Source organism: Seriola lalandi, unplaced genomic scaffold (assembly GCF_002814215.2).
Source record: "Seriola lalandi dorsalis isolate HSWRI2012SDOR001 ecotype SW California unplaced genomic scaffold, Sedor1 jcf7180002054678, whole genome shotgun sequence".
NCBI classification, from domain to species: domain Eukaryota; kingdom Metazoa; phylum Chordata; class Actinopteri; order Carangiformes; family Carangidae; genus Seriola; species Seriola lalandi.
The window spans coordinates 2,382,320-2,407,033 of record NW_019525231.1 but is presented as its reverse complement, the minus strand read 5'-3'; the positions used below and the strand labels follow the sequence as shown (position 1 = coordinate 2,407,033).

Below are 24,714 nucleotides of genomic sequence, written 5' to 3'. Positions count from 1 at the left end.
TACATGAGTAATTATTATTTTAAAATTGTGTTTTTAAAAAACTGTAATCTGCTTTTGCTTTTCATTGTGAAACACTGAATATTTTCACATCTTCAGATTTCTCCTCAAATCTTTCAATTTAAACAATCTGACAACGAAAAATTATTCTTTGGTTGAACTGCTTATAACTCACCCACATCCAAATTAAAGACCTATATTAACCAGCCGGGAGGGATAACAAGTAGATGGTACTTCATTTTAAGGGGTCACAGGTCACAAAGTTTTGGAACAATGAGTGAAAGGGGAGATTTGGGTTACTGCAGTAGGACAAAAGAGCATCAGCATGCCATAAAATAAAATGTGTAATGCAATGTAAAAAATAAATAAATGAAAAACAAACATTACCATCTGACAGCCTGAAGATAAATGCAGCATTATGTGGTTGTATTTTTGAGTACTGAATTGCATTTTATTGTAAAAGTGGTTGCATCCATCCTAAGTGGTATGTCAAACTGACAAGTATATTTTAGTCATGTACAGTGGTTATCTCCTGTAGTAGGGTATATGTTAAAAAAGTCACGAGTAGAGTCCTGTCTGTCTCCTAACATGAGGTGCACTTGTTTTGGAATTTGATTCGCCAAGGAGGCTGCGAACACCCCGCCCCCTGGCCAGCGGACCCTTCTGATTGGTCGCCGCCGTCGCCTGTCTCGGGGACATCAGGGGAGGCACGAGTTGGCCCATAAGCCTGCGCTCGCGAGTCATCAGTGTCGGACACGTAGTGGGAACGAGCAGGTCCCGATGCACAAGTCACGGCAACCCTCGGCGGAGATGAAGGCGGACTCCGACTGGCTTTGATTTTTAACAGCCCTTTTCATTCAGGAGGTTGGTTGCCAATGGTTATCAATATGGCAGAGCCGTTATCCCAAGCACCCACTGCTACAAAAATGGCGTCACTTAACCGGGTCCGAGCTTTGGCGATGATTTTCTTAACTGTCACTGGCTGTTGTGTCGCCCCGACAAGTGGCAAGGAAGGGTCCGAGGAGACCGTCATCATAGGGCTCCGACTGGAGGACACGGACGACATTTCCTTCATGGATAAGGGCTACCTGCGGGTGAGTGAGCGGTCTCGGGTGAAATTAAGGGTGTATGGGCAGAACATCAACAACGAGACCTGGTCCAAAATTGCTTTCACGGAACATGAGCGGAGCCGGGCAGTAGGGAGCGTTGACAGCTCCTCGGGGGATAACCAGAGCCAAGAGGACCCGTCCGGCTTGCATCCCTGCGGCATTAGGACTTCGGATATAATTATATTGCCCAACATCATCCTGAATCGAAAGACGTCCGGAATAGTTGAAATTGAGGTCAAACCTCTGCGAAAGACGGAGAGGAGTAAAGCGTATTACCTTTGCATCGCCACCTCCACACCGGCTGTGGCTGGGATGCACGACCCGTGGACGGAGAACACTTGGATCTACCACGATGGGGATGACACCAAAGTGATAGTGGTGGAGGAGAAAAAGTTTCTGCTGCCTTTCTGGCTCCAGGTTATCTTCATCTCCATGTTGCTTTGCCTGTCGGGTATGTTCAGCGGGTTGAACCTGGGGCTCATGGCTCTGGACCCCATGGAGCTCCAGATAGTCCAGAACTGCGGCACGGAAAGGGAGAAGAATTACGCCAAAAAAATAGAGCCGGTCAGGAGCCAAGGGAATTACTTGCTTTGCTCGCTCTTGCTCGGGAACGTGTTGGTGAACACCACGCTGACAATCCTGCTGGATGATATCGCCGGTTCGGGTTTGATTGCGGTGGTCATGTCCACCATTGGAATTGTAATTTTTGGAGAAATCGTGCCCCAGGCCATCTGCTCCAGACATGGCCTCGCGGTCGGTGCCAACACCATATTCCTCACTAAGTTCTTCATGCTGCTCACCTTCCCCGCTTCTTACCCTGTGAGCAAGCTTCTGGACTACCTGCTCGGACAGGAGATAGGAACCGTGTACAACCGTGAGAAGCTTCTGGAGATGCTGCGCGTCACGGACCCCTACAACGACCTGGTGAAGGAGGAGCTGAACATCATCCAGGGTGCGCTGGAGCTCAGGACTAAGACCGTGGAGGACGTGATGACGCCGCTGAGAGATTGCTTCATGATCCCTGGGGATGCCACCCTCGACTTTAACACCATGTCCGAGATCATGAAGAGCGGCTACACGCGCATCCCGGTCTTCGAGGGCGAGAGGTCCAACATAGTGGATCTGCTCTTCGTCAAGGACCTGGCCTTTGTGGACCCGGATGATTGCACCCCACTCAAAACCATCACTAAGTTTTACAGCCACCCGTTGCATTTTGTGTTCAATGACACCAAGCTGGATGCAATGCTGGAGGAGTTTAAAAAAGGTGAGACAGCTAGTTACACCAGCCATATTTTCTCCTTTATTAAAACTGTGAGTGTGAAAAGTTTTCAGTTGACTCAGATCAAACCTTGACACCTAAATATGACATTATATCTATTGTTCTAATGCCAATTGAAAAGCTCACTATATAAAAGGGCCAGAGAGCCCTCTTGATCCTCAAGTGATAAAGTTAATTGCACAAACAGGTTAGCCGTTCACCTGTCCACCCTCTCCTTGGAATTGGCAGGACACACAGAGTTATGTAATATTACATCAGGTATTATAATACTAGGAGCCACAGCTCTTTCCTTCAGTATGCACTGAATGCCTGTGCTGCTCTGTCCATCTATAGGTCAAGCTGTGTTTAGTGAATCCAAAATGTCTAAAACCTGATTTTCAGGAATAAAAGGAGGAGGATGAGGAATTCTTGTCCCCTACAAGATTTCACAAGAAATTCCAGGTAGTGAAGGATAAAGAGAGAGGGGAGGAGGATGGGGTTGTTTAGGCACTTCTTATCAGGCCTGCCTCACAAAGCACTGAAGCAGCCACATCAGTAGTGAGGTGCACTTGCCACAGCTTCACTGGCCACTTCCTGTGAAGGGGAGGAGGAGGTGTCCTTATCTTTCTCCATCGCTTCCATTCAGTGTTAATGTTCACACGGTCTCTTTCTCTCTCTCTCTCTCTCTCTCTCTCTCTCTCCTCATGCTCTCTGTCTTGCTTTCCTCCTCTTACCTTGACCTCCTCTCATTCATTCACCTTTTTTTTACTCTTTCCCCCTCCCTCCATCTCTCTCTGATTTGTGAATGCATTAGGACATGTGGGAATGGTGCAACGGCAATGCTAAGGTTATCAGGTGGGGGCATCTTGTTTGAGAACCTGCTTAAATCCCTCTCTACCTCTCATGTGCTTGCCTCTGAGTGATGGTGGCGATAACTCCTTTTGCCCAGCCCTGGAATGCAGTCGTGTGGATAATGAATAACAGCCTCTAACACCCTCGAGCCCCCCATGTGTTGTGTGTGTGTATGCGCTGTCTCTTATACACATCTACTTAGTTATTCCTGGCAGTGTTTGTAGATTTGGTACAAGTCTCTTCTCTTTTTATGGCCAAATATTCAGCTATAAGAGTGTCACACAGGCATACCTGTTCAGCAGCTGATTTATTAATACTTAAAATGTGAAAAAAGCATGATTGAGGCATTGCATGCTCATTAGAATATTCACTTTACTTTAAGAGGATTAATTGGGGGCAGAACAAATCATTGAGCTCCATTACCAGAAATTAGGTGTAGTTCTCCATGCCAAATTAGTATTACATAATATACTAGTTGTGGGGGTTTGTTTGTTTTCATCACAGCTAACTATTTACAGACATGCACTAGTTTTCTGAGTAAAGTAACAGTTATTGTACTGCATTGTCTCATGTTATATTATTACAATAATAATATTACAGAACATGACCCCATGCAGTATGTCTTACCTCATTGTTGTTACATTTTATTTTATGTTAAAGTTGATTGTGAACAGCTGATGGTCAAGGTGCTCTGTGCTTGTGTGCCCCTGCGTGTCTATGTTTGTGTGAATTAAATATCTTAGGGCTTTGACTGCTGGTCAGACAAAACAAGTAACATGAAGACGACGCCGTGGACACAGGGAAATTATAATGCGCATATCGCACTATTGTTTGACATCTTATAGACAAAACAATTAGGTAAATGAATTGAGAAAATAATTTGTCGATAGCTGCGAAAGCTTGGAATAAGTGTTTATTACTGAAGTGTGACAACAAAGTTTGCTGTGCTGGTGCAGGATCAGTGACCGGCAACAGACTGCTGCTCTACTTTGTTATCAGTTGTTTTGACTTGAAGAAGTTGTCATGACCCGTTATTTTGTTGTCTAAATCATTAATGCTAAAGTTAAACTAAATGAGCTATTAAGTAAAGTGTAGTCAGTCATGTAGTCTGGAGGAATATTTGGAAATAGAGTTATAGACTGTGTGGTAGATTAATAGTATTAGCACATCTATGTAATGAACTTTATTCACAAAATCTTAAATTTCCATCCAAGGTGTTGTTTTGGTTTGGGGCATGTGTGTGTGCTTCTGCTGCCCTCACCACATACCCCAGTGCATCAGGTCACTTCTCATCTTTTGTTTAACCCAAACACTAATTACATACCTGCTAACTATGTACATGACCTTCATCTGGGTCCTGGTACATGCTGGAGTCTGTGTAACACATCTAAACACGTCTACCACGTCTAAATTAGAGTTAATGTTGTCAGTCGTACAACTTCGTGCACACTTTGTGTTTGAAACTGTGAGCATGGGTGGAAATGTTTTTTAAATGTTTTTACTACACACAAAGAAGTATATCTTTATCATTATCCTGCATGCTAGCAGGTATGTTAGCTACTATAAAACAGGTTTTTGTTATGATTACCATAATATTAATTAGTCCAATAATGTAGCCCTAGCTGATAGTTGTTGAATAACAACCTGAAACATAAATGAAGTCACGCTCAACATGTCACGTCTGCACAAGCTTTATATAAAACGTGTAGTAAGTGCATCTCTGACTGAGGTTAAAATCAACTGGCAGTTTAATTGTTTGTGCTTAGGCATCTGTCTTGTTTACTCAACTTAGTGGCATTTTGTGAATTCTGTTTCCTGCCACTAAAAGGCAAACACGTGACATGTTCACACCATTTATTGCCAACATGCTTCATCTTTTAGGTCCAGTTCTGGTGTGTAGTGGCTGAGGCAGAGTGTTTCTGCGGCTGGCCCTGCGCCAGAGGGAATTCGCCTTTCAGCTTCTCATGGAAGTCATAAGCAACTGTTGTAGGGAGGGCTGCAGGGTCAAAGTTTCCTGTCAATCTGGCTCTGTTCGCAGCGCACACTCAGTTCAAAGTGCTTTGTATTGTAAGTCATTGTTAATTAATTTAATGCCGCTTGCAGAGCTGCATAGTCGCCTGAAGTCTGTTACAAAAACGAAAAACCCACAACATGTTGCTCATATTACAGACTGTGTTGGAGCAGCTGGCGTTGCTTTGCATTGGATCTGAACTTTGTGACAAGGTGTTTTCTCTGTACAGTTGGGATTTTGTAGGGGATTCTTTTATGCTGACATTCTGAACTTTATAACATTACATAACTTGCAATACTCATATAATACTCATATGATACTCATTCTTCCATTCATTTAGACTTCTAATCTACCCAGAAATGACACTAAATTAATGTTTCCCAAAAGAAAGTAGAAATATCAAAGAAAGCTATTCAAAATTCAGATCTTGATCCTCGCTCCGTGCCTATTCTTAAGTTTTACATGGCTCGACCCAGGCCCTAGGTCAGGGGTTACAGTTAGCTTCATGTGGGAGCTTTTTAATTCAGGCAGACACCCTTCTGGAAACTTCTGACCCCTTCATTAATTGCTCTCTGTCTGCGATTGCAACAATTACTGTCATCCAGGGGCTGCTTGTCAAGCTGCAGGTTTACCGGTTAATGAGTGGGTCAATGTGTGCCATTTGGGAGCCAACCAAGTAGTTGAGTCAGAAACATGAATTTAGCTGCCCTTCTGACTTCAAGTTATGTGTGATATTTCTGAAAGTGAAAGTTATTCGCTCACTCACATGCAGGGTAACTAGCCTTGGAGAGGAGGAAGGCATCAACTGTGAGGGGGTTTGGAGACCTCAAATCAGGTTATGCACAGGTATTCTTCTCCACCACACTGTGTTTTCTGCCCCTGGGGAAGACAGACCACTTGCCTAACTTGTATATGGGAGTCCAGAGCGGAACTGGGACTTGACCCAGCAGAAGCAAAGAGAACTTTTTTCCCCTCAGTTGTCTTTCTGCCTTGCTAAAAACAGGTCACAGACTCAAACACTCACTCCTTCTTATCTGCAAATCGTAAACTATGTGTATACATTTATTTAGTTTATGCACCACTTGTTGTTGGCGTAGTGTTTCATATTTGCACTGTTATGACAGGTCTACGAGCCATTGTGCAAATATGACACAGCGCTCATTTTAAAGCTGCCAATTTGGGTTTTTTTTTTTTGGGGGGGGGGGGGGTTTCATTCACATTAGCAGTACTCCTCACTCATCTGAAAACCTGTAGAATATCCTAATGGTAAATTACCGAAATAGCCCAGCGTATGTAAGCTTCACTGTTTGAGAGTAAGGTCCCAAGTGTGAAAGAGCCTACATGAGGCCTGGCACGTCTTGAACTAGTTTCCCGATTGCTGCAATATAGGCCAATCTATGCTTAATTCAGATTCAACAGCCTTCACGGTCTCTTTGCTCAGTACTTTGTCTTAAAGTGAAACTCATTTTTCTCTCTAATGGCCTTATTGAAATACTTCCAGCAGTTTTGTGTTTTGCTTCAGATGGTTTTATTCTTTCTGGGTGTTTGTGTGGAGCGTATCATAGCAAATGTCTAGAAAGCGTGTTGGAGTGTTTGCCTGGTAACCCTTGGTGCTAACGCTGCAACAAGTGTTGGGATTAAATGGCATCATGTTGGTAAGAACACTTAATGTTTCCTGATGAGGGACACCCCTTTGAACTCAGCAAGACTTCTCCTGCCAGCCGCTCACTTTATCAGAACTAATTACCTCGAATCAAAGGTTGTCTGCTTTTCACTATACTTTGTGTTACAGGAGATGGTATTAGTAGTAGATTTTCTCTTGTTGGGAATGTTTTTTGATACAAAAGTATTTACATGTAGCAAGTAGATGTTACAAACAGTGTAGCATAGTGTTGTTCATTTAAAAAATGTTATTTAAAGACTTTTTTAAAAAATCACATCAGTTGTGTTTTGTGCTCATTAATTCAGGAACCTGTCCTGCCTCTTGGCACTGAAGCCCAACTACATACTTAAGTTATGAAAACAAATATTTACTCTATTTATTAGCACCTGTATTTTGTGTTTTATTTATATGCAAACCCCATTTGGCAGCGCTTTATGAAAGAAACCAAAAACTGCGGTTGTAGCAACCTGTTGTATGGTAGCTCTTTCTCTATTGTACTATTGACTCTCAATTTAAAGAACCACACAAACTGTTTTGCATGTTTTAGCCTATTTACCCAAAATCACTACCAACAGTTTTTCCAAGGCATTATTTTGCAGAGACTTGAAATACTCACCAGTTGATCCAAATGTCATTCTCTCTGCTTTTTGTCACAGTTGGGCTTATGATATATGGTAATGTGTTTGCTCAGAGGACAGTCTTAAAAATTCTGTTGGTGAGTTTAAAGCTTTTTTCTCAATTTTTTTTCCACCACTTGGCTGAAAACAAGGTGAACATATTAAAGTTCAAAGTTGTTGTGTTGAATGTATTAGCAAATCATTTCCTATTTACAAATCCAACAGATATGTAGCAACATTAGAATTTATTTGGAATCATTTATCCAGCCTCCTGGCAAATGTAAGCCCCTTTAAACCTGGAGAAATATCACCAGCTAGTTGCTCACTGTATGTCTGCTGTTTGGTGCTGGGCAGGTGTGTTCACAGCTGCCTGATGCAAACGAGGCTTAAAGCAGAGTTCATTGTTCAGAAGCCAAAACATGCTCCAAAATGCTAAAACGCTCTGTAGAACTGCAGATTTGTTTGATAATTCTTGACAGGTTCACCACTACAAGCGACTCCTCACACATTAAATATAGTAATTTGATTGATTGTTTATATTGATTAGTGCAGCTTTAAAGATGTTTTAACATTTAACATTTTCAGAATTTCAGTTTCAGTTTAAGCTTAAAAACAACCTACCACTTAAGTTTGCTCATTGTTTGGCTTCTGGGGTTTATTTATTTATTTATTTTTGCAAAATCTACCTCAGATTGTCCTTGAATTCACCACCAAAGGTAGTTTTCAAAACGCTCCCTTCTAGTAACTGTCAGTGGCAAAACAGCATAATGTTGACAAAGAAATGAAGGTGATGAAATGTTAATGGATTTTGTCAAGTGGGTTCAAAGTCTCTATAAGTTGATTTTCTTACAGATGAATGAAAAGAAGTGGTTCCAAAACACTGTTTAGTGTTATTTAGGAAACCCTTAGCAGTACTGTAAAATCAAATGTTATTTGTTGTTCACTGTGTAAAGGAATAAATCCATGAATAGTAGGAAGTAGGAATATAGGATGCTTGTGTTGAACATAGCGACATTATGTCTTTTTATTATCGAACTTCCACATGTGATGTAATTTATTTCACATTTAAATATCACAACTATTCAAAATTTCAGTTAAATGTAATGTAAATTATAAACGAATGAATATGATTGATTGACTTTTGGTGATATAGATATTGTCTGGATTGAACTCTTGTGTTTGTTGTGTTAAAAGACTGGCTTTTGAATTGGCCTACATTCTTCAGATTCTGGTACAACATGGAGTAGGCTTTTAAGACCAGATTAGTACAACAGTTGAGGAGTGTGAATCTAGGAGCAGTGCATTCCCAAAGCCTGTCTGATCTGGCATTATGACTTTTCTTTACATTTATTTTCTTCCCGGCAACCCACAACACAAATTTAACTCACAGACATCCGAGCAGTCTGTCTGCAGTGGTCCTGATTGACCATCCAGTGTTGTGAAAAGGTAAAACGTTTGCTCTGTGTGCCGCCCAGTATGTTTTCAGGTAGGCTATTTCATTGTGCAGTACTGCCCCGCAACTCTTGCTTTTGTTGTTCACCATACAAACAACTGTGTGAGAGTCAGCTTGCTATATTTGGCAATAGTTGGAAATTACTTCAGCCTCCAAAATTGTCTCACTTGGCAAACCTGTGACAAAAAGTCCATTGAAGATGGCTTGTTATGAAATACCACTTTGAAGAGCAAATTTCTTTTGATCTAATCCTCTGTGATCCTGCCCTCTTGCCTCTGTGTGGCAGATGTATTTGTATGAAACAGTGATGTATCTAAAGGCTGCTTATAGTGGAGTGACAATGGGCTTTTATGAATGTACTTCTATGAAAGGATAAATCTGAGGCACTCATTGGAACAGGTATAGTGGTGTTACTGTATTTCTTAGGTCTGTTTTGGTTTGAATATCTTCCAAGGAAAAAGTAACAGGGAACTCTATTGAGTCAAGTGATAAAAATATCTATATTGTACATATTTCAAAGGCTGCTTTTTTTCTTTGGCCCAGCTGTACATGCCACATCCTTTCTTCTTAAAAACCTTAGACTTACTCGTGACTCATTTCATTTCTGGTAACCTCTGATGATGGCTGTTCCTGCGGAAAGGCTTTGATAGTTTTGTGTTGTGGATGTAGTTATGGAGCTGAGTCTGCTTCCAGCACATGTTGCCTAGGATCTGTAGCCATGCACTACTGGGCAAAATTCGTTATTATGCAATCGAGAATGCAGCCACCCCCACGTTCCTTTTAATAAGCTGTTTCCCAAAACAGAGATCACACTGGACCTGTTTATGAAGGACCAAGGTGTTAACAGGGTATTTAGGCTTTATAATTGACATGATAGAAGCACTGTTACCATAACAGCTGAAGAGTGATGTGTGTAACACAGGCTACATAGGACTTGCTCAGTTAGAGCAAAGGCCTGGATTTGACTTCTGAGGTACAGACTGAGCAGAAACTTATTGGTTTTTAAAATACAGTGTATACTATTCTTTAATCAATTATTTTAAAAATAAAATAAATGCCAAAATGAGCATTTTTTGGTTTTTTGTGTAGTGATGCATCACTTTATGAGTTTCTAGTGTCAGGCATTATGGAAGACTTGTTGATATGTACAGTGTTGATGGAATGGTCCAAGGCATTTGTGAATTTAATGGCAAATCTCATCAGTCTAAAGTGAAGTACAATTAGAAATGTAACCAAAGTTAATTCGGGACAATTCAGCCAACATTGTGAACATCAACTTCTCTCCCAAAGCTAAAAAACCACAAAACCAAGAACTTTATCTGTAATGTCATCAAGTTGAGAGAACTTAAAATGCTCGTTTTGCTTTCAGTGACAGATCTCATCTCTCAAATAAAGTTTAATTCACATTTTAAAAAATCTGTGAATGTAGTGTTTTAGCTCAAAGCCATATTCTTCATGTCTCTGGCGAGAGGAAAATGTCAAAGATATGTTTGTTTTCACTGTAGTTATGTCTTTAAGATATTATCATGGTAATTTGGGTGTTGTGCATTATGTCATTCTTATGAAATGAAGGGAAATTGCAGCAATTAGTGTCCCTGTATGATGATTAGGAGGAGGAGAGAGGAATAATGATGATGGTCACAGTGCTGCAGTGATTATTATGTCTTATTAGCAGAGGCTGAAATGTGCAAATCTGTGAAAATCCATCTAAATACAAGGTTAAAATCAGGCCCATTTTTCACACAGTAAAAGTCTGTCACACTGGTTAAGTGGTAGAGTATTATAACAAAACAAGAACGTTGTCTCTGATTCACAGAAAGCTGCTACCATCTTCTATCAAACATGTACAGTGAGTACAGTCGATTAAAATAAATAAATAAATAATTAAATCAAGCACTCCTTTCCTCTGTCCGTTAGTTTACTCTGCATTTGCACGTACATGTATGTATATACAACTATATCTTTATCTAGTTTATGTCTCACTCTGACTTGAGCAAAAGGAAAAAGGAGGCCCATTCAGGCTGTGCCTCACAGAGGGACAGAAAGCCCTCCAGCTTGGTCAGCCTGGTAACCAGGCTCTGTGCAGCACACTCAGGGAAGCAGAGCCACTTGCTTGTGCAGCAAGTCCCATCCCCCTCCTCCCACATTCCCTCTCTCCCTCTTCTCTCCATATTGTCCTCTTGCCCATTTCCCTCAGTGTTATAAATTACAAACGACACAAACCTCCAGGCCTAATGCCCTGCCATGGACGCCTTCCAAGCTGCACTTTTTGGAGAGCCAAGAGGCTGGCTTCATTGATAACACCAGGCACACTGTCCGTCTCTCCATTTACTGGCAGGAGGAAAAGCCCAAGACGGGCCCTTCACAGGCCCGAAAGACACCAGCACTTTTTACAATCAGCTGATGGAGCCTACTTTTCTGAGACTTCAGCAGTGGTACTGTTTCAGTTCAGCTGGTCCTGCAAAGCACATAAATAATAAGTAAAACAACAAAAAGGATTGTGCGTCACAACTTTATACTTACTCTTATAGGATGTCTTATGATTCAATTATTAATGAAGATCTATGGATGTTAGAAGTCTGTGGGAAACTAATGAAAGTCATTTTTGGGCACATTTGGAAAATTCTCACACCACCGTTTTGGTTCTGAGAAATTGGCACCAGCTACCCCTAAGCATTTATTAGCATAAGCCAATGGGCCATGAAGTGTCATTCTCAAAAGTGCATGTGACCATGTCGTGCCCTCTCACTGCCAAAGTGATATCAAAGGGAAAATCCACCTAAAATAGACTTCAATTCACAACAAAAAACAATTTATTTTAAGATTAATTACCCTGCGTCACAGCTTTCAGTTAATTGCTATCTTTTTTTTTTTTTTTACAAAATGACAGAGCAAAGAAAGAATATATCAATATCTGAAGTAGCCACTTAGGTCCACATGTAGCTCTTTTAGTAGCTTCTCTTATACTGCCTGGTTAAAAAACAGAAACTCACTTCAGATTCTTTTGTCACAGGTGTTATGTAAGTGTAAACAGGAAAACATCAGATTGAATGCACTTTTAGATTTTGTTTGTGCCACATCCATACGCACATATGAGCCAGGTAGGATCCAGATATCTCTTTATGTGGTTCTACTCTAAATGCACAGATTCATTTTTAGGTCATTCAGTTCTCTTGGTATGCCTGCCCTTTTTCCCTCTCTGGTGTCTCCCAACTAACAGCAAGGGGGGAAACTGCTAGTAGAGCCCCACTATGGGCTGCAGGCCCCTGCCACTGCTCCAGCTGACCCTCCAGACCCAGATCCAGCCTCCAAGTCTTAACCCCATCCGCAGCTGACCCTCCAGCTTGAATTATTATTCCTGTCCTGTTTGCTTCTATTGCAGATGGTGATTTTGCTGTGCAACTTTGCTGTGCTTATATAGGATTTTAGTTGTTTTTAGTTAGTTTTTTAGTCAATTCAAGTCTTGATGTTTTGTTCTTGTGCTTCCGGAGACAGCTGTCTGTGACTGTTGATGACTTTACTTTTTAAAATCATTGAAATAGCACTTCTGTTTTAGGGTGGCTTTTCCCTTTAGGGAAAGACTTGTAACAGGTTTAAAGCAAGGTGTGATTTAATGAGTAGTGGTTAATTAGTCATCAGAAGGGTGTTAAGAGAAACAGTGTTTATGGCCATTTGAGCGTTACGGGGTCAAGACCTCCATTGTTTGAGAAGAATTATTTCACATCATTACCAGGAAACACTGTGTGGTGTTCATTGACACTCCTTGCTCAAGGCTGTTCACATACTTCCACTGTGGCAGGGTTGCAGTATTTTAATTAACACAACAACTGATGGGCAAAAGACTTGTAATAATTATAATTAATCATCACTACAATGTTTAGTATTTTTTGACTGAAATGTTAACCACTAACTTATTATGATACTTTCATTAAAAGTTAATATATTAACATGCTAACTAACAAGCCTTTAAGCTACAGTTGAAGATGAAGACTAGTTTCAGTTTCGCATCAGTAAGTCTGCAGCCACTCATACCCTATGAACTACCATTACTAAGTCATCATTTAAAGTGGTAGTGACAACCAGTCAGCTGTCTAGCTGGATGAAATCGAGTGTTTGATTGGAGTGCATATTTATATTAAAAAAACATGATGATAATATTCTTATCTCGAGCATTTATTTAGCCAAGTTTGAGAATTAAAAAATAAGTAAGTCTAATCACTGTCGGTAGCAACTTGATGATTCTGTGTGGACGAGTAATGTAATAAAAACAACACAAGGATGCAGGACATTCTTGCAGGTTTCATGTTTTCCTCAACAACCCACATTCTCAAAGCTTATTGCACAAAGCACGGGAGCTTTTTTTATTGAGTACTTAGCTCATTCTAGCTTTAAGGATTTCGCCCCGGCTAATTGTTTTTATTGAGGTATTAATTATGAGTTTTAAAGCTCCAAGTGCTCTGTGCCAAAAATGCGTGTTTTCAGGTGTTAAATGAGCTTCCTCTTTCTGTGTCACAAGTGACGAGTGCATCAAATGATCCAGCTGCAGTAGTGAGGGTCTTATGTGACATCATTGCTTGATTCCCTCGTAAAGTTTGTTGTTGCAAGCAAGTAATTCCACTCCACAAAATGTGTAGTGTATGTTTCCGTTTTACACATCTCATTATTGCACCCTTGTTTTCATACAGTATGACATTTTACCATATGAGCTTGTAAAGGATTAAAAACAATATGAAGTGAATTAATTAATTAATGAGTATTTATTGGAAACAAAATTTGCTTCTACCAGCAACCTGGTAGATAAGCTAAATCTTGTGTTTTATTCAACTTTAAAGGTGCCATATATAAAAGAAAATACACCTCTTTTCTCTAGAGTAACATTTTCATAGTAAAATATTTACTAAGTAACTAGCTGTAGATGACTATAGAGGATGTGATGAAACGTTTAGCTTAAAGTTACAGTGAAACAGCAGTTAAAGCATCTTTAGCTTCCATAATGTAATGTATGGATTCAAACACAACATCTCCATGTCTCTGTACAGCCCTTTACAGACACATGTAGCTACACAGGACTGTTCGCCTCCACCCACACTTTGCTGTCCTGCGTTGTTGGATCAAGAGGCAGAGGATGAGGCAGAAATGACGAAAATTAGACTTCAACCTTGCTCTTTTGGAAATGTGAACAAAGTTTTTGGCAGCTGACATCGAAACACACACCTCCTACTTTATATTGCTCTCCGAGCTACTACGACCCACAAGCTAACGGTCAAGCGTGGGTTTAAATGATGGGAAGGTTAGTTAACTGCCCAGCTCACCAGCTAACCTCCCCCATCATATAGCCACAGTTATGTTATATATTAGACTATTAGACTATATTAATATTTTTTTAGGCTAAATATATTATGCATGTATGAAGAAATAAAACAATAACAAATAAATAAACAAAGAACAATAAACATAAGGACACATGATTAGATATTGAAAAATATATGTTTTTATTTTACTATGTCTTCACAGAAATGACAGAATAGTTTATATTCGTCATTCTGTGAATAAGATGAGAGTACTGGTATCAGTGTGTAATGTGTGTTAAAGCAAGACTATATGTAACATTCACTAATCAGCAGCCACTGAGGCCACTAGTAGAAATTTCCAAATTAATGACTCACTGAATTACACTTCATTTTCCAAGATTCTCCTGAATCAGTTGTTTCTTTTATGTTTGTGATAATAACATTGGTAATATATGAAAACACAGTGTGGCAGTAACCCATAACCCCCATGGTAACATCAATTGCACAAAAAATATCTAACGTTAGCTAACATTAGCCACCATAAGCTACTGGTCATACGAGACCAAATAACAGTGTAGCAGCAGAACCCCTGTGTGTATTGAAATGAGTAAGGTTGTTTTATTGCTCATGAGTTCAACTTTTAAGAGGAATATTTTATTATTTCGTCTTAGAAATGTTACATGGTCTTACTTATAACTGCAGCGCTGTCAAAATGTTTCGCCTAGCTTAGCATAAAGACTAGAAACATAAGCCAAAGTAACAAGATATATGCTTATCAACACCTTTTTATGATCACAAATTAAAATGTATCTCATTTGTATATAAAAAATATTTTAGGGGGATTTACATGCTATGACTGTTTCTTGATAAAAACAACAGTTTACCTTTCCGTCCAGTAATTCTGTGCAGCTTCTTCAGCTATAGCCCAAGTTGCCAGACAAGATCAGTGAATGTGGGTTTTGATATCTTTACAGGAACAGTGGTACCAAACCTGCCAGCCTCACTGTGACGACAAGACTTTGAGATATGCACACATATTGTGGTTTTTACATATCTTTTGTATACATATTAGACCATCAAGATATATAGTTATTGAGCTTTAAAAGTGTTGGTTGGAACTTTGTTTGACTTTTGGCAGAGCTAGGTGAGTTATTTCCCCCTGCTTCAAGTCTTTATGCTAAGCTAGGCTAAACACCTCCCGACTCTAGCTCCATATTTAATGCACAGACATGAGATTTCTTTCAATTTTCTTGCCTCACAGGAAGTGCTTTGTTTTTGCAACAATAATGAATAGAAATGAAAGTTATTATCGTTTCTTGATGTTATGTGATCTGCAAGCACTAGATAGCACACTTAATCCAAAGTGCAACAAACTGCAGTTTCTGCATTCTGACCTTCTGTCCTGGGTGTCACTATTGCATCAAGTTTCCACATAGAGCTTTAAAGAGTATGTTTGTCTGTCACTGATAGACTGTGTATACTTTCTGTTGAAATGCACAGTCCTTTTAACTAATACTAACCTACAACTACCTCCAAACTATAAAGATAGAAATCAGAAATCAATATGAGACTAGTGGTCAAACTTTATCAGCACATGTATTGCCAGCAGTAAAGAATTATTTAGTTCTCTGATAGACAAGTAATCATCATGTCCTTATGTTAACCGTGCCAAAAGAGTAGCTGTGTGGAGACAATTTCACACTCAGAAATGTAAAAGTTCAAACTTACACAAACATAATTCTACTTTCATGTGTTTTTGCTGCTTTAAAAACACCCCCAGTTCTTGTCATCATTGTATGATGTGCTCACTATTCAGCAGTTGCAACACTCACATAACAGAGCAGCACCTGACCACAGGCCCATTCATTTATTCCCACTGGTTTCCCATTGATGCCTCTCCTTATGACTGAGGCCCAAAGGAATCTCCACCCAGGGGACCTTTCAACAACAAACGCAGCCAGCTACGACAGCAAGCTGCTTCTCTGAATGAACAACAATGTCATTCCAGCAGTGTGCGTGTGTGTGGCTGTACTGTATGTGTGTGTGTGTGTGTGTGTGTAGTGAAACACCACTGGCTAGTAGCAGCAGAGTGATCTTGTGACCAAGGCCTCTTAATGATGGTTAGGAGCTGTGAGCAGACTTAACGTCTCTGCCTTACCCTGATTAGTCCATATCATGCTAACTGAATTGTTTGACCCAAAGGCCGTCCGAGGCCACCAAAGCATCAGTGACTGAACACAAACACCAGGCTGGTTGATGTCACACAGAAATAAGTCTGCTTTAGGGTGCATTTCAGCTGCCTAGAGTTTGAATAAAGTTTTTTCAAATAAGTGAGCAGGTGCACATCTACTGTCTCCTTTCAGGCACAATGAACTTGGTGATTTCTGTTGTCACTGAGTGTATAAAGCGTATGACTGTGTCTGTAGCCACAGGCCCACCTTGTCTCACATGTGGGTGACTATATTTCCCACGAACCCCTTTAAAAGAACAATTCTTACTTCTGTGCTGTAAAACAGACTCCCTTTATGCTGTGAATCGCAACAGCTGAATTTGTCCTCTGTATTTTCATTGCTCATCAAGAACTGTTTAGCTCGGTCAATCGTGTTTGTGTGTATAAGCGCGCAAATGAATCATGAATGAATGTCTGTATGTCTGTGTTTCCCAGCTGTCTGGCTGGATGACCAGTGAATTACAGACCAGAGCCCATAACTCAAGGTAGTGGCCAGTGTCCATCTCTGTCAAGGGGACCCTGCCTGTCCATGTGTCAGCAGGAAAGTGAGGTGCTGTGGTCTTTCCTCATCAAGTTGACAATTACTCTGTATGTGATAGGAAATAATTATTATTAATACGATCTAAGCTCCAGAGGAATTAGTGAGTGTTGTGCAGGAAAAAGCTCAAACTTTCTGACACAAATGTTTCTCACAGTCTCACCAAGGCGCATGAAGATGGGATGGGTCTTGAATTTTCAAAGCACCAGCAACACTTGTAGTATTCAGAAGAGCTTAATGCAACCAATGAGAAACATAACACTATAGCATTTGTAAATTATCCAGGAGACTCCTGTGTTCCTCTATTGAGGAACATTATCATTAAAAAAAAACAAAGCAAAGCAGCAAAAAGATTCATGGAACACACAGCTCACCTGTATTTTTCCTGCCCTCAAACGTCTGGTTATCTTGGATCTTCAGTCACATTGTACAGTGATGGTTGTCTGTGCATTCTTTCTAATGCAAGCAGAGAGAAAGTGGCTTACAGTATTTTTATTTCCTCTTTGCAGTGCTGGCAGAATAATGAAATTTGTTGCTGCTGAACTGCAGTTAATGGACACCGCCGTGTAGCTACTCTCAAAGTGTTCTTGCTCTTCACAGGATTCTTGAAGGATATCAACATAGAGACAGGTGTGATAGTTCTGCAAAGATGCATGTAAACGTCAAGGGTTTCATGAGTAACCATATTTCAAAGAGACACACAGAGGAGCTGATAGAAGTATGAGTTTGAAAAATGCTTTGTAAAGATTCCAGGTAAGGCTGAGTCAGAGTAGCTGTGTCCCAATTCAGGGGCGGCATCCTTCGCTGTCGTACATTGTGAAGGCTGAGCTGAAATGAGATGGTCTGGCCTACGGAGGATTTCTGCTTTCCGTCACCAGCTGTGCCCCCCCCCCCCCAAGAAAAAAAAAAAAAAAGCATGGCTCCTGTCATCTAGCAATCTTAATAATGTCACTTTTTTTCACAAAAACTTGAGCTTGTAAGACCCTTGGTTTTAAAGGTTAACCCTACCATTAGCTGTTGAACTGCTCCTTTAAAAGTGTCATTTCCTGGCTCTGTCAGTGTTGTTTGCTGCCCTATTATTTCCATTACTGGCGTGCAATGAATCTTGGGTTAGGTTGGGCTACGAAGGATCCACCTGTTGGATCATTTGTTGCCCAGGAAAAGAAGGCCGCATTTCTCTGATGCATTTGAAGCAGCCTTGGAAATGGTACAGCCTAGTTGCGCTGCTCTGATGCAATCTGTCTTCCGATGTAGCCCCTGAAGGATGCGGCCCCTGAATTGGGACACAGCTAGTTTCTAAACAAATGCTAGTATTAGTCAAACATTAGATACCAGTGTCTTAATGAGGACTCAGGGCAGTTGTTCAGGTAAACACCAGCTACTCCTAAGCGCTGCTCTCTTTTCAAACGTTCTTTTCAATCTTGTTGTCTCCAGATATTTCAGCAAAGTTCTTGCACATCATACCGACTTATTGACTTATTGAGTGTAAGGTCAAAAAATTATAACTGAGGGAACCCTTGTGTTGCCTGTTTGACCACACATATGACGTCACTCGTAGGATTTCCTCAGAAGTTTACATAGCGTCTCTAGAGCAGCAGCTGCACTTCCCTTTTAAGTGATGGATTAATGTTAATTTGTTCCTGTATTTATATTAATGTTATAAATGTCTCATTAGGAGTTTCATTTATCTTTTTACAATACTTGTGGAGGAAATATAAACACTTATACACACAAACATACAGACACGCATTCCACTTATGTCTCCAGATAATACAGGCCAAGACACTGAATTATGTTGTTTTACTGCATGTGTATTCAGACTAAATGTTTATGTAAATTAAGAAGCTCTAAACAGTCGACATGTTACCAGCATCAGGGTGAAGTTTTTGTCCATGTCAATGGAAAAATGGGTCAAAATGCCTGGAAACTTTTTTTTCACAAGAGGTAGATTTAGAAGAAAGACCGTCCAATGGGTTCCCATCACCCTAACATTGCACTATATTTGTCAGTGCTCAAATATTTGGAAAAATAGGAGGAGAGCAAGACAGGGAGGGGGGCAATGATGAGTGTCCAGAACAGATACTGACCCCTCATACTCCCACCCCAACTCTCCGAGCCTTACGTGCCTATTTATAGGGGAAAATTGCGCTATGGAAAAATATGACAAAGCTGCATTCCATAAATAAGCTGGGAATGGTGGAAAAGAGCACACGGCTTAGTCTCTGAAGGCCTGAGTGGTGGTTCTCAGGCTTGGCTTTGGAGCCTCCACACGCCGGAGTAGCAGGGCTGCAGCTACCATTAGCCAGGTTTCTGTCCAAATGTGGTACAAATTTTAACTGAATTTCCAGAAACTCGGCAGAAGAAAAGCCAAATTAATAGGCGTTTCCATCCAGCCTTTATGTGGATATTAGCAGTTGGTTCATCAATAACAGTTGGTGGCACCAGTTTGCTAGTCTGATGCCATTAAAATAAATATTTAAGGAAAAAACAACAATATAAATAATGTTTATTTCATGTATTAAAGTTATAATATGTAACTTTTCCACATTAAAATGTCTAAAAATGAGGAGATCTATGTTATATATTTTTTGAGTCATGTACTTACATCATCCCAAATGTTTCCAGTAACTCTCATACCTTGAGAAAAATGTGATTTTAATCATGGTAATGGTAGCCTACGTATCATTTGGTCGCCTGTCAATGACGTCATATCCCCTATGCGCATGCGTCAGCGTTGTGGTTGCCGGACAGAAGATGTCAAAATATACTTTTATCCAATTTGAAGCCACATTTTTAAGACACACTTTGAACACCTTGGTCGTTTTCAATTATGTATTTAACTGGATGAAGGATTTAATCTTATCCAACATTTAGATCTTAAGTTACCAGAGAAAAAAGCCAAGCAAATGTTGTAGAGCTCCCAGCCTCTTCGAGACGTCCTGCGTCCACTGAACCTGCTTCGGTGGATCACTGATTTGAAACTGCTTCATTCTGTGTTTCTGTGTTTGTTATGGAGAGGAGAACACCTCTGTTGATAATTTGGCTTCCAGTGAACACCTCCTGGATGTCTGAATCATAAGCTATCAGAGAAACATTCGAAACAAAGGTCACCGGCAGTCTAAGCTCCTCACCCTTCACCGATGTCTCATTTCCCTGTAAAGTGTCGGCCAAACTCTGACTTTAAATGTAAAACTGCTTTATTTATTTTTACTGGTTATAATCACCAGGTCCGTTTGTTATGGAGGAGGAGTCGGATAATCTGGCTCCCAGTAAAACCTGCTAAATGACTGCACTGAAGGAATCCAAACTGGGGATAAATTTATAGCATTGATGGTGAAGACAACAACTCCTGTGATCCCACGCTACTTCATGACGTCACCCAACGCCGACTTTTGCTATTGTTTTGATTGAGAGACCCCTAGCAGAAGTTACATACTATGTGTTTAATTTGAGGAACATCACATTCTCCTCATCACTTTTAGTCTCTTCAGTGAAAGCTTCATGAATGTTGAAGTCACATGCTTCATTGTCTTTTGTGTGTATCTGTTATCAACACACCAACCTTTCCACCTCAGCCAAGCATAAACATTTTTTTGCAATATTTCAACTTTTCTTTTGGTCATTTCCACTCTGGTGTTTTTATGTGGTATTATGGAGGCCTGAAGTTTTCATTTTTATATAATTTAAAGTTGCACATAGTGGGATTAGTAAAGGTCTAGACAATACCAATATGTTTTGTTGGTCTGTGGGTCAGTCCACCACTCTCAGCTTTACAGAGCTGCTAGCATGGCTGTAGACTCTTAGTGTTGTTTAAACTTGGCATTTTTTAATTTGAATATTTTCAGCCCAAGAAAAATGTATAAATACATAAATGAATAAATACAATAGCATCAAATCTTGTTTGCTAAGTATCTTCATCTTTTCACAGCCAGTGTTTTAATGAAACACTGAAACACATTAACTAAACAAACGTGTCGTGGTCCCTGACTGTCTCTTCAGTGTGATTAAGCACTTCCTGGTACCTTAGTCATCTGCTGCTTTGTTGTTAAGGGAAACAAAATAATCCTGTGTGTGTGTGTGTGTGTGTGCCTCTTGACTTCACTCAATTATAAATGTAAACTGAAACAGCCATTTACAGTCGCTAATGACACAACCATTATCCTCAGAAATGTTTTAGAAATGCATACAAGAGCCATTTAATGACTGAAGTGTTCCAGTTCTTGACCAAAAAAAACATGCTGCTTTAATGGATGAAATTGAAAGTGAATTGACCCCCAACCCTGATCTGTGCAGTGTGCCTGTGTGCTGGACTACCCAGCATGCATTCAGTCTCAGCCCAGCTAGACAGCCCCAGATGTCAGGCAGCAGTGGTGGCTTATAGGACCCCAGACGACTGGTCTTCACAAGGACACGCTCTCCCCGAGGCCCACTGCCAAGTTCCAGGCTCCAGAGGGTCCAGAGGGTCAGCCTCCCCACTCTACCTCCAGTCCCCCCCTCACAAAAACCACTGCCATAACAGCAGCTAAGAAGTTTTGAATAAACAGGCTGTCATTGTCTCGTACTATATTTATGGAAGACAGAAGCTGCATTTTTTCTGTCGCTTGTGTGGTATTTTGTCTTTGTGGGAAACTGGAAAGTATGCACTCATCTTGTGGGACAGTGAGACAAAACGATTTGAAGCGGAGCTACTGTGTGAAAGATGAGTGTGTGTGTGTGTGTGTGTGTGTGTGTGTGTGTGTGTGTGTGTGTGTGTGTGTGTGCGCGCATGTATGTTTATGTGTGTGTAATATTGAGAAAGACAGAGCTAGAGTAGATAAACAACAACTCCAGAGGGGAAGTTTACATGAGTACAGAACTCGTAAATTGGCAACTTTTAGATCTTCATTTACATAAAATAGCCGCACATGAAACTAACATCATTTTAGCAGCTGGTGTTTCAGAGACTGAGTTTTGGACTTACTTTGTCATGTTGCTTCCGACAAAAACAAATAGATGTAGTGTAATGACATCAAGACATCAAGTATCCAAATCTATCTTAACAACCATGAAACATTTGTGAGTTGAATCAAAAGTCAAATATTACTGTATGACTCATAACTCAACTGATGTCTGCACTTCTCCTTATAAAAACTAATATCTGTAATATATGCTATAGTCTGATATGCTCCAGACGCTAGCTGACACTTGCACATATTACACTTTACATAACACTGACCAACATCCTAAAGTAAACAAAAGAATAATATCCTGGGCACAAACAAGTGGAAAAATAAATGACAAAATAGTATTTGTGTATGTACAGTATCCGGCTGTATGCCTGTCTGTCTGCATGTGTTTAGACATGCTAACAGCATGACACCTTTCTAGTGAAATGTTGGTTCCTCCACCACCTTGGTCCAATTGTTTTGTTATTTAGTTTTGTGCAGACATTCATGGTCCATAGACGATACCACTACAAGACTATGTGAGGCTGTACTTAGGTATGACAATGCTTTGATCTAAATGCTAACATCAGCTTGCTAACATACTCACAATGACAATGCTAATATGATGGTGTTTACCAACTAACATTAACCAGCTCACCATCTTAGTTTAGCATGTTAGCAGGTTTTGCTGCTATTTAGTCATGAACCAAAGTACAGGACTGATTAAAATTTTGACTTGATGGCAAAGATAAAAAATTAAAGGGATCACCAAAGGAACAGGGTTGATCGTAAATTTCATGGTGATACATCCAATAGTTCTCTGGACATTTTACTCTGAACTAAAAACACCAACCTCATGGTGGTGCCAATGGAAAAGTCAGGGGATCACCAAAGTAATTAGGATTCATCATCTGGTAGCCATGAATGACTGTACCAAACTTTGTGCCAATCCGCGCAGAAGATGTGAATATATTTCACAGGATAGGTAATAAATTTGACCTGCTGGTGGCACTAGATGAAAAACCACGGGATCCTCAAAGTCATTAGGATTGGCCACAAAACTGAATGGCAATCCAATCAATAATTGAGAAATTTCACTTGGGAACAAAGGTCAACCAACTGACCGATATTGTCCGCGCTGGAGCCACAGCTCTAGCGTGGCAAAATATTCTCTCAAAACATGTCTAATGATTTCCACTTAAAATATACAGAGTAGTATGAAGTGAAAGGCTTGTGTATGACTTTCCCTTTGCCGTCAGTTCCATGGAATTTGTGAAATTTCTGTTTCCTTACATTGCAGCCCATGGGACGGACTCTAGAATAAACACCAACTAAACTTTGCATAAACATGCTTTTCTCTTTCATTGCAATAGTTTCCCATTCAGTTTTTTCCTGTGTGTCATTCTTTTTTTTTAAACTGGTGACCTATGCGGCCTCTGTTAATAAAGCTCTTACGATGGGTCATCTTTAATAGTTCCCCAAGTAATCTCCTCCATAGAAGGAAGTGTTGGAAAGTGGTCTTTATGTGGACAAACATCCCGATGGGATTAGTTTAACTTGTCAAACAAGTGCCTTGTGCTGTTACGATTGTGTGTTCAGCGTATGTGTGCACATGGCCACTTGAAGAGCAGAACAGATTGTGTGTGATCTCCTCCACCTCCTATCAGCTGGCTTACATACAGGTCAGAGGTCGCCCTTGTTTTCTGTCAGAAAGGTGAGGTCATGTTGACACAGATTCTGATTGGTTGTTCTGCTTCCTCTGATGAAACCAAACCTGACATTCCTATATCTGCAAGGTGGACACAATAAGAACAGTTTGACACTACACTATATGCAGTATAAACATACTAAATCCCCACAGAAGTAAAAATAAATCAGTGCAACGCTCACTTTTTGTTGAGGCTATGTCAGAGAGGTGTGGAGGTTGTAGCCTTTGGTGTTGCTGGACTACATGCACATGTTGTACAGGAAATGTTTCATATTCATTTCAGATGTCTCTCTTGAATATTAATAATTATAAGCTAATAAGTTTGCCATGTTTTAAGACTATTTGTTCAAACCTTTAATTTTATTGTTACTTTTTAGAAGATTTCGTAAAGAAATAGTTAGAAATTTAGGGAAATTTGTTTATCTGCGTTGATAGCACTTTCATGTCAGTTTGATAAATGAAACTACAGCTAGCAGCCTGTTAGCATGGACTGAAAGCAGAGGAGACAGATCTTTGTTGTTTCCATCTCTTTTTCTTCTTCCTTTCTTTTTTTTTTTCTTTTTTACAGGATTAACAAAATATAATAATTAGGGGGCTTTGTTGCCTCTGGACAAAGCCAGACTAGCTGTTTCCCCCTGTTTTCTGGCTCTATGCTAAGCTCACCAGCTACTGACCTCAACTAACTTCAATCAGACAAGTGGTCTTCATGATCTCATCTAACTCTTGGCAAGAAAGAGAATATGATACATGATTTCCAAAAATTACACACGACTCCTTTTAAAGGAGCTGTAATTTTTGCTATTGCTACATAGTCAGCGTTAGCATGAGCAGATGTTTACTTACCAGTCTAGAGGAAACACTGTGAGTTCAGCAGCAAACCTTATTCCTTTACTCGCCAAAAGGTGTCTCCAGCATTGGAAAGCAACGCTGATGTTAGCACTTGTCTCTATCACTTCTTTTCTTCTACTGAATTTAGCATGCTAACCAGCTAGCCCCAACCCATTCCATCACTTTCCAATAACAACTCACTGTAGCCTCCAATCTGCCCTGAGAGGTAGTGCT

The 24,714-nt window shown here is 40.2% G+C and overlaps 1 protein-coding gene across 1 annotated transcript in view; it reads left to right on the top strand.

The window, feature by feature from the left end:
• Positions 1–810: 810 nt before the first annotated feature.
• The window catches only part of cnnm2b (cyclin and CBS domain divalent metal cation transport mediator 2b), a 38,420-nt gene continuing 14,516 nt past the window's right edge, over positions 811–24,714 (top strand). Inside the window, exon 1 of the mRNA XM_023422015.2 lies at positions 811–2,370. Coding sequence (XP_023277783.1) covers positions 873–2,370 — 1,498 coding nt within the window. The 5' untranslated portion in view covers positions 811–872. The remainder of the gene's footprint in view (positions 2,371–24,714) is intronic.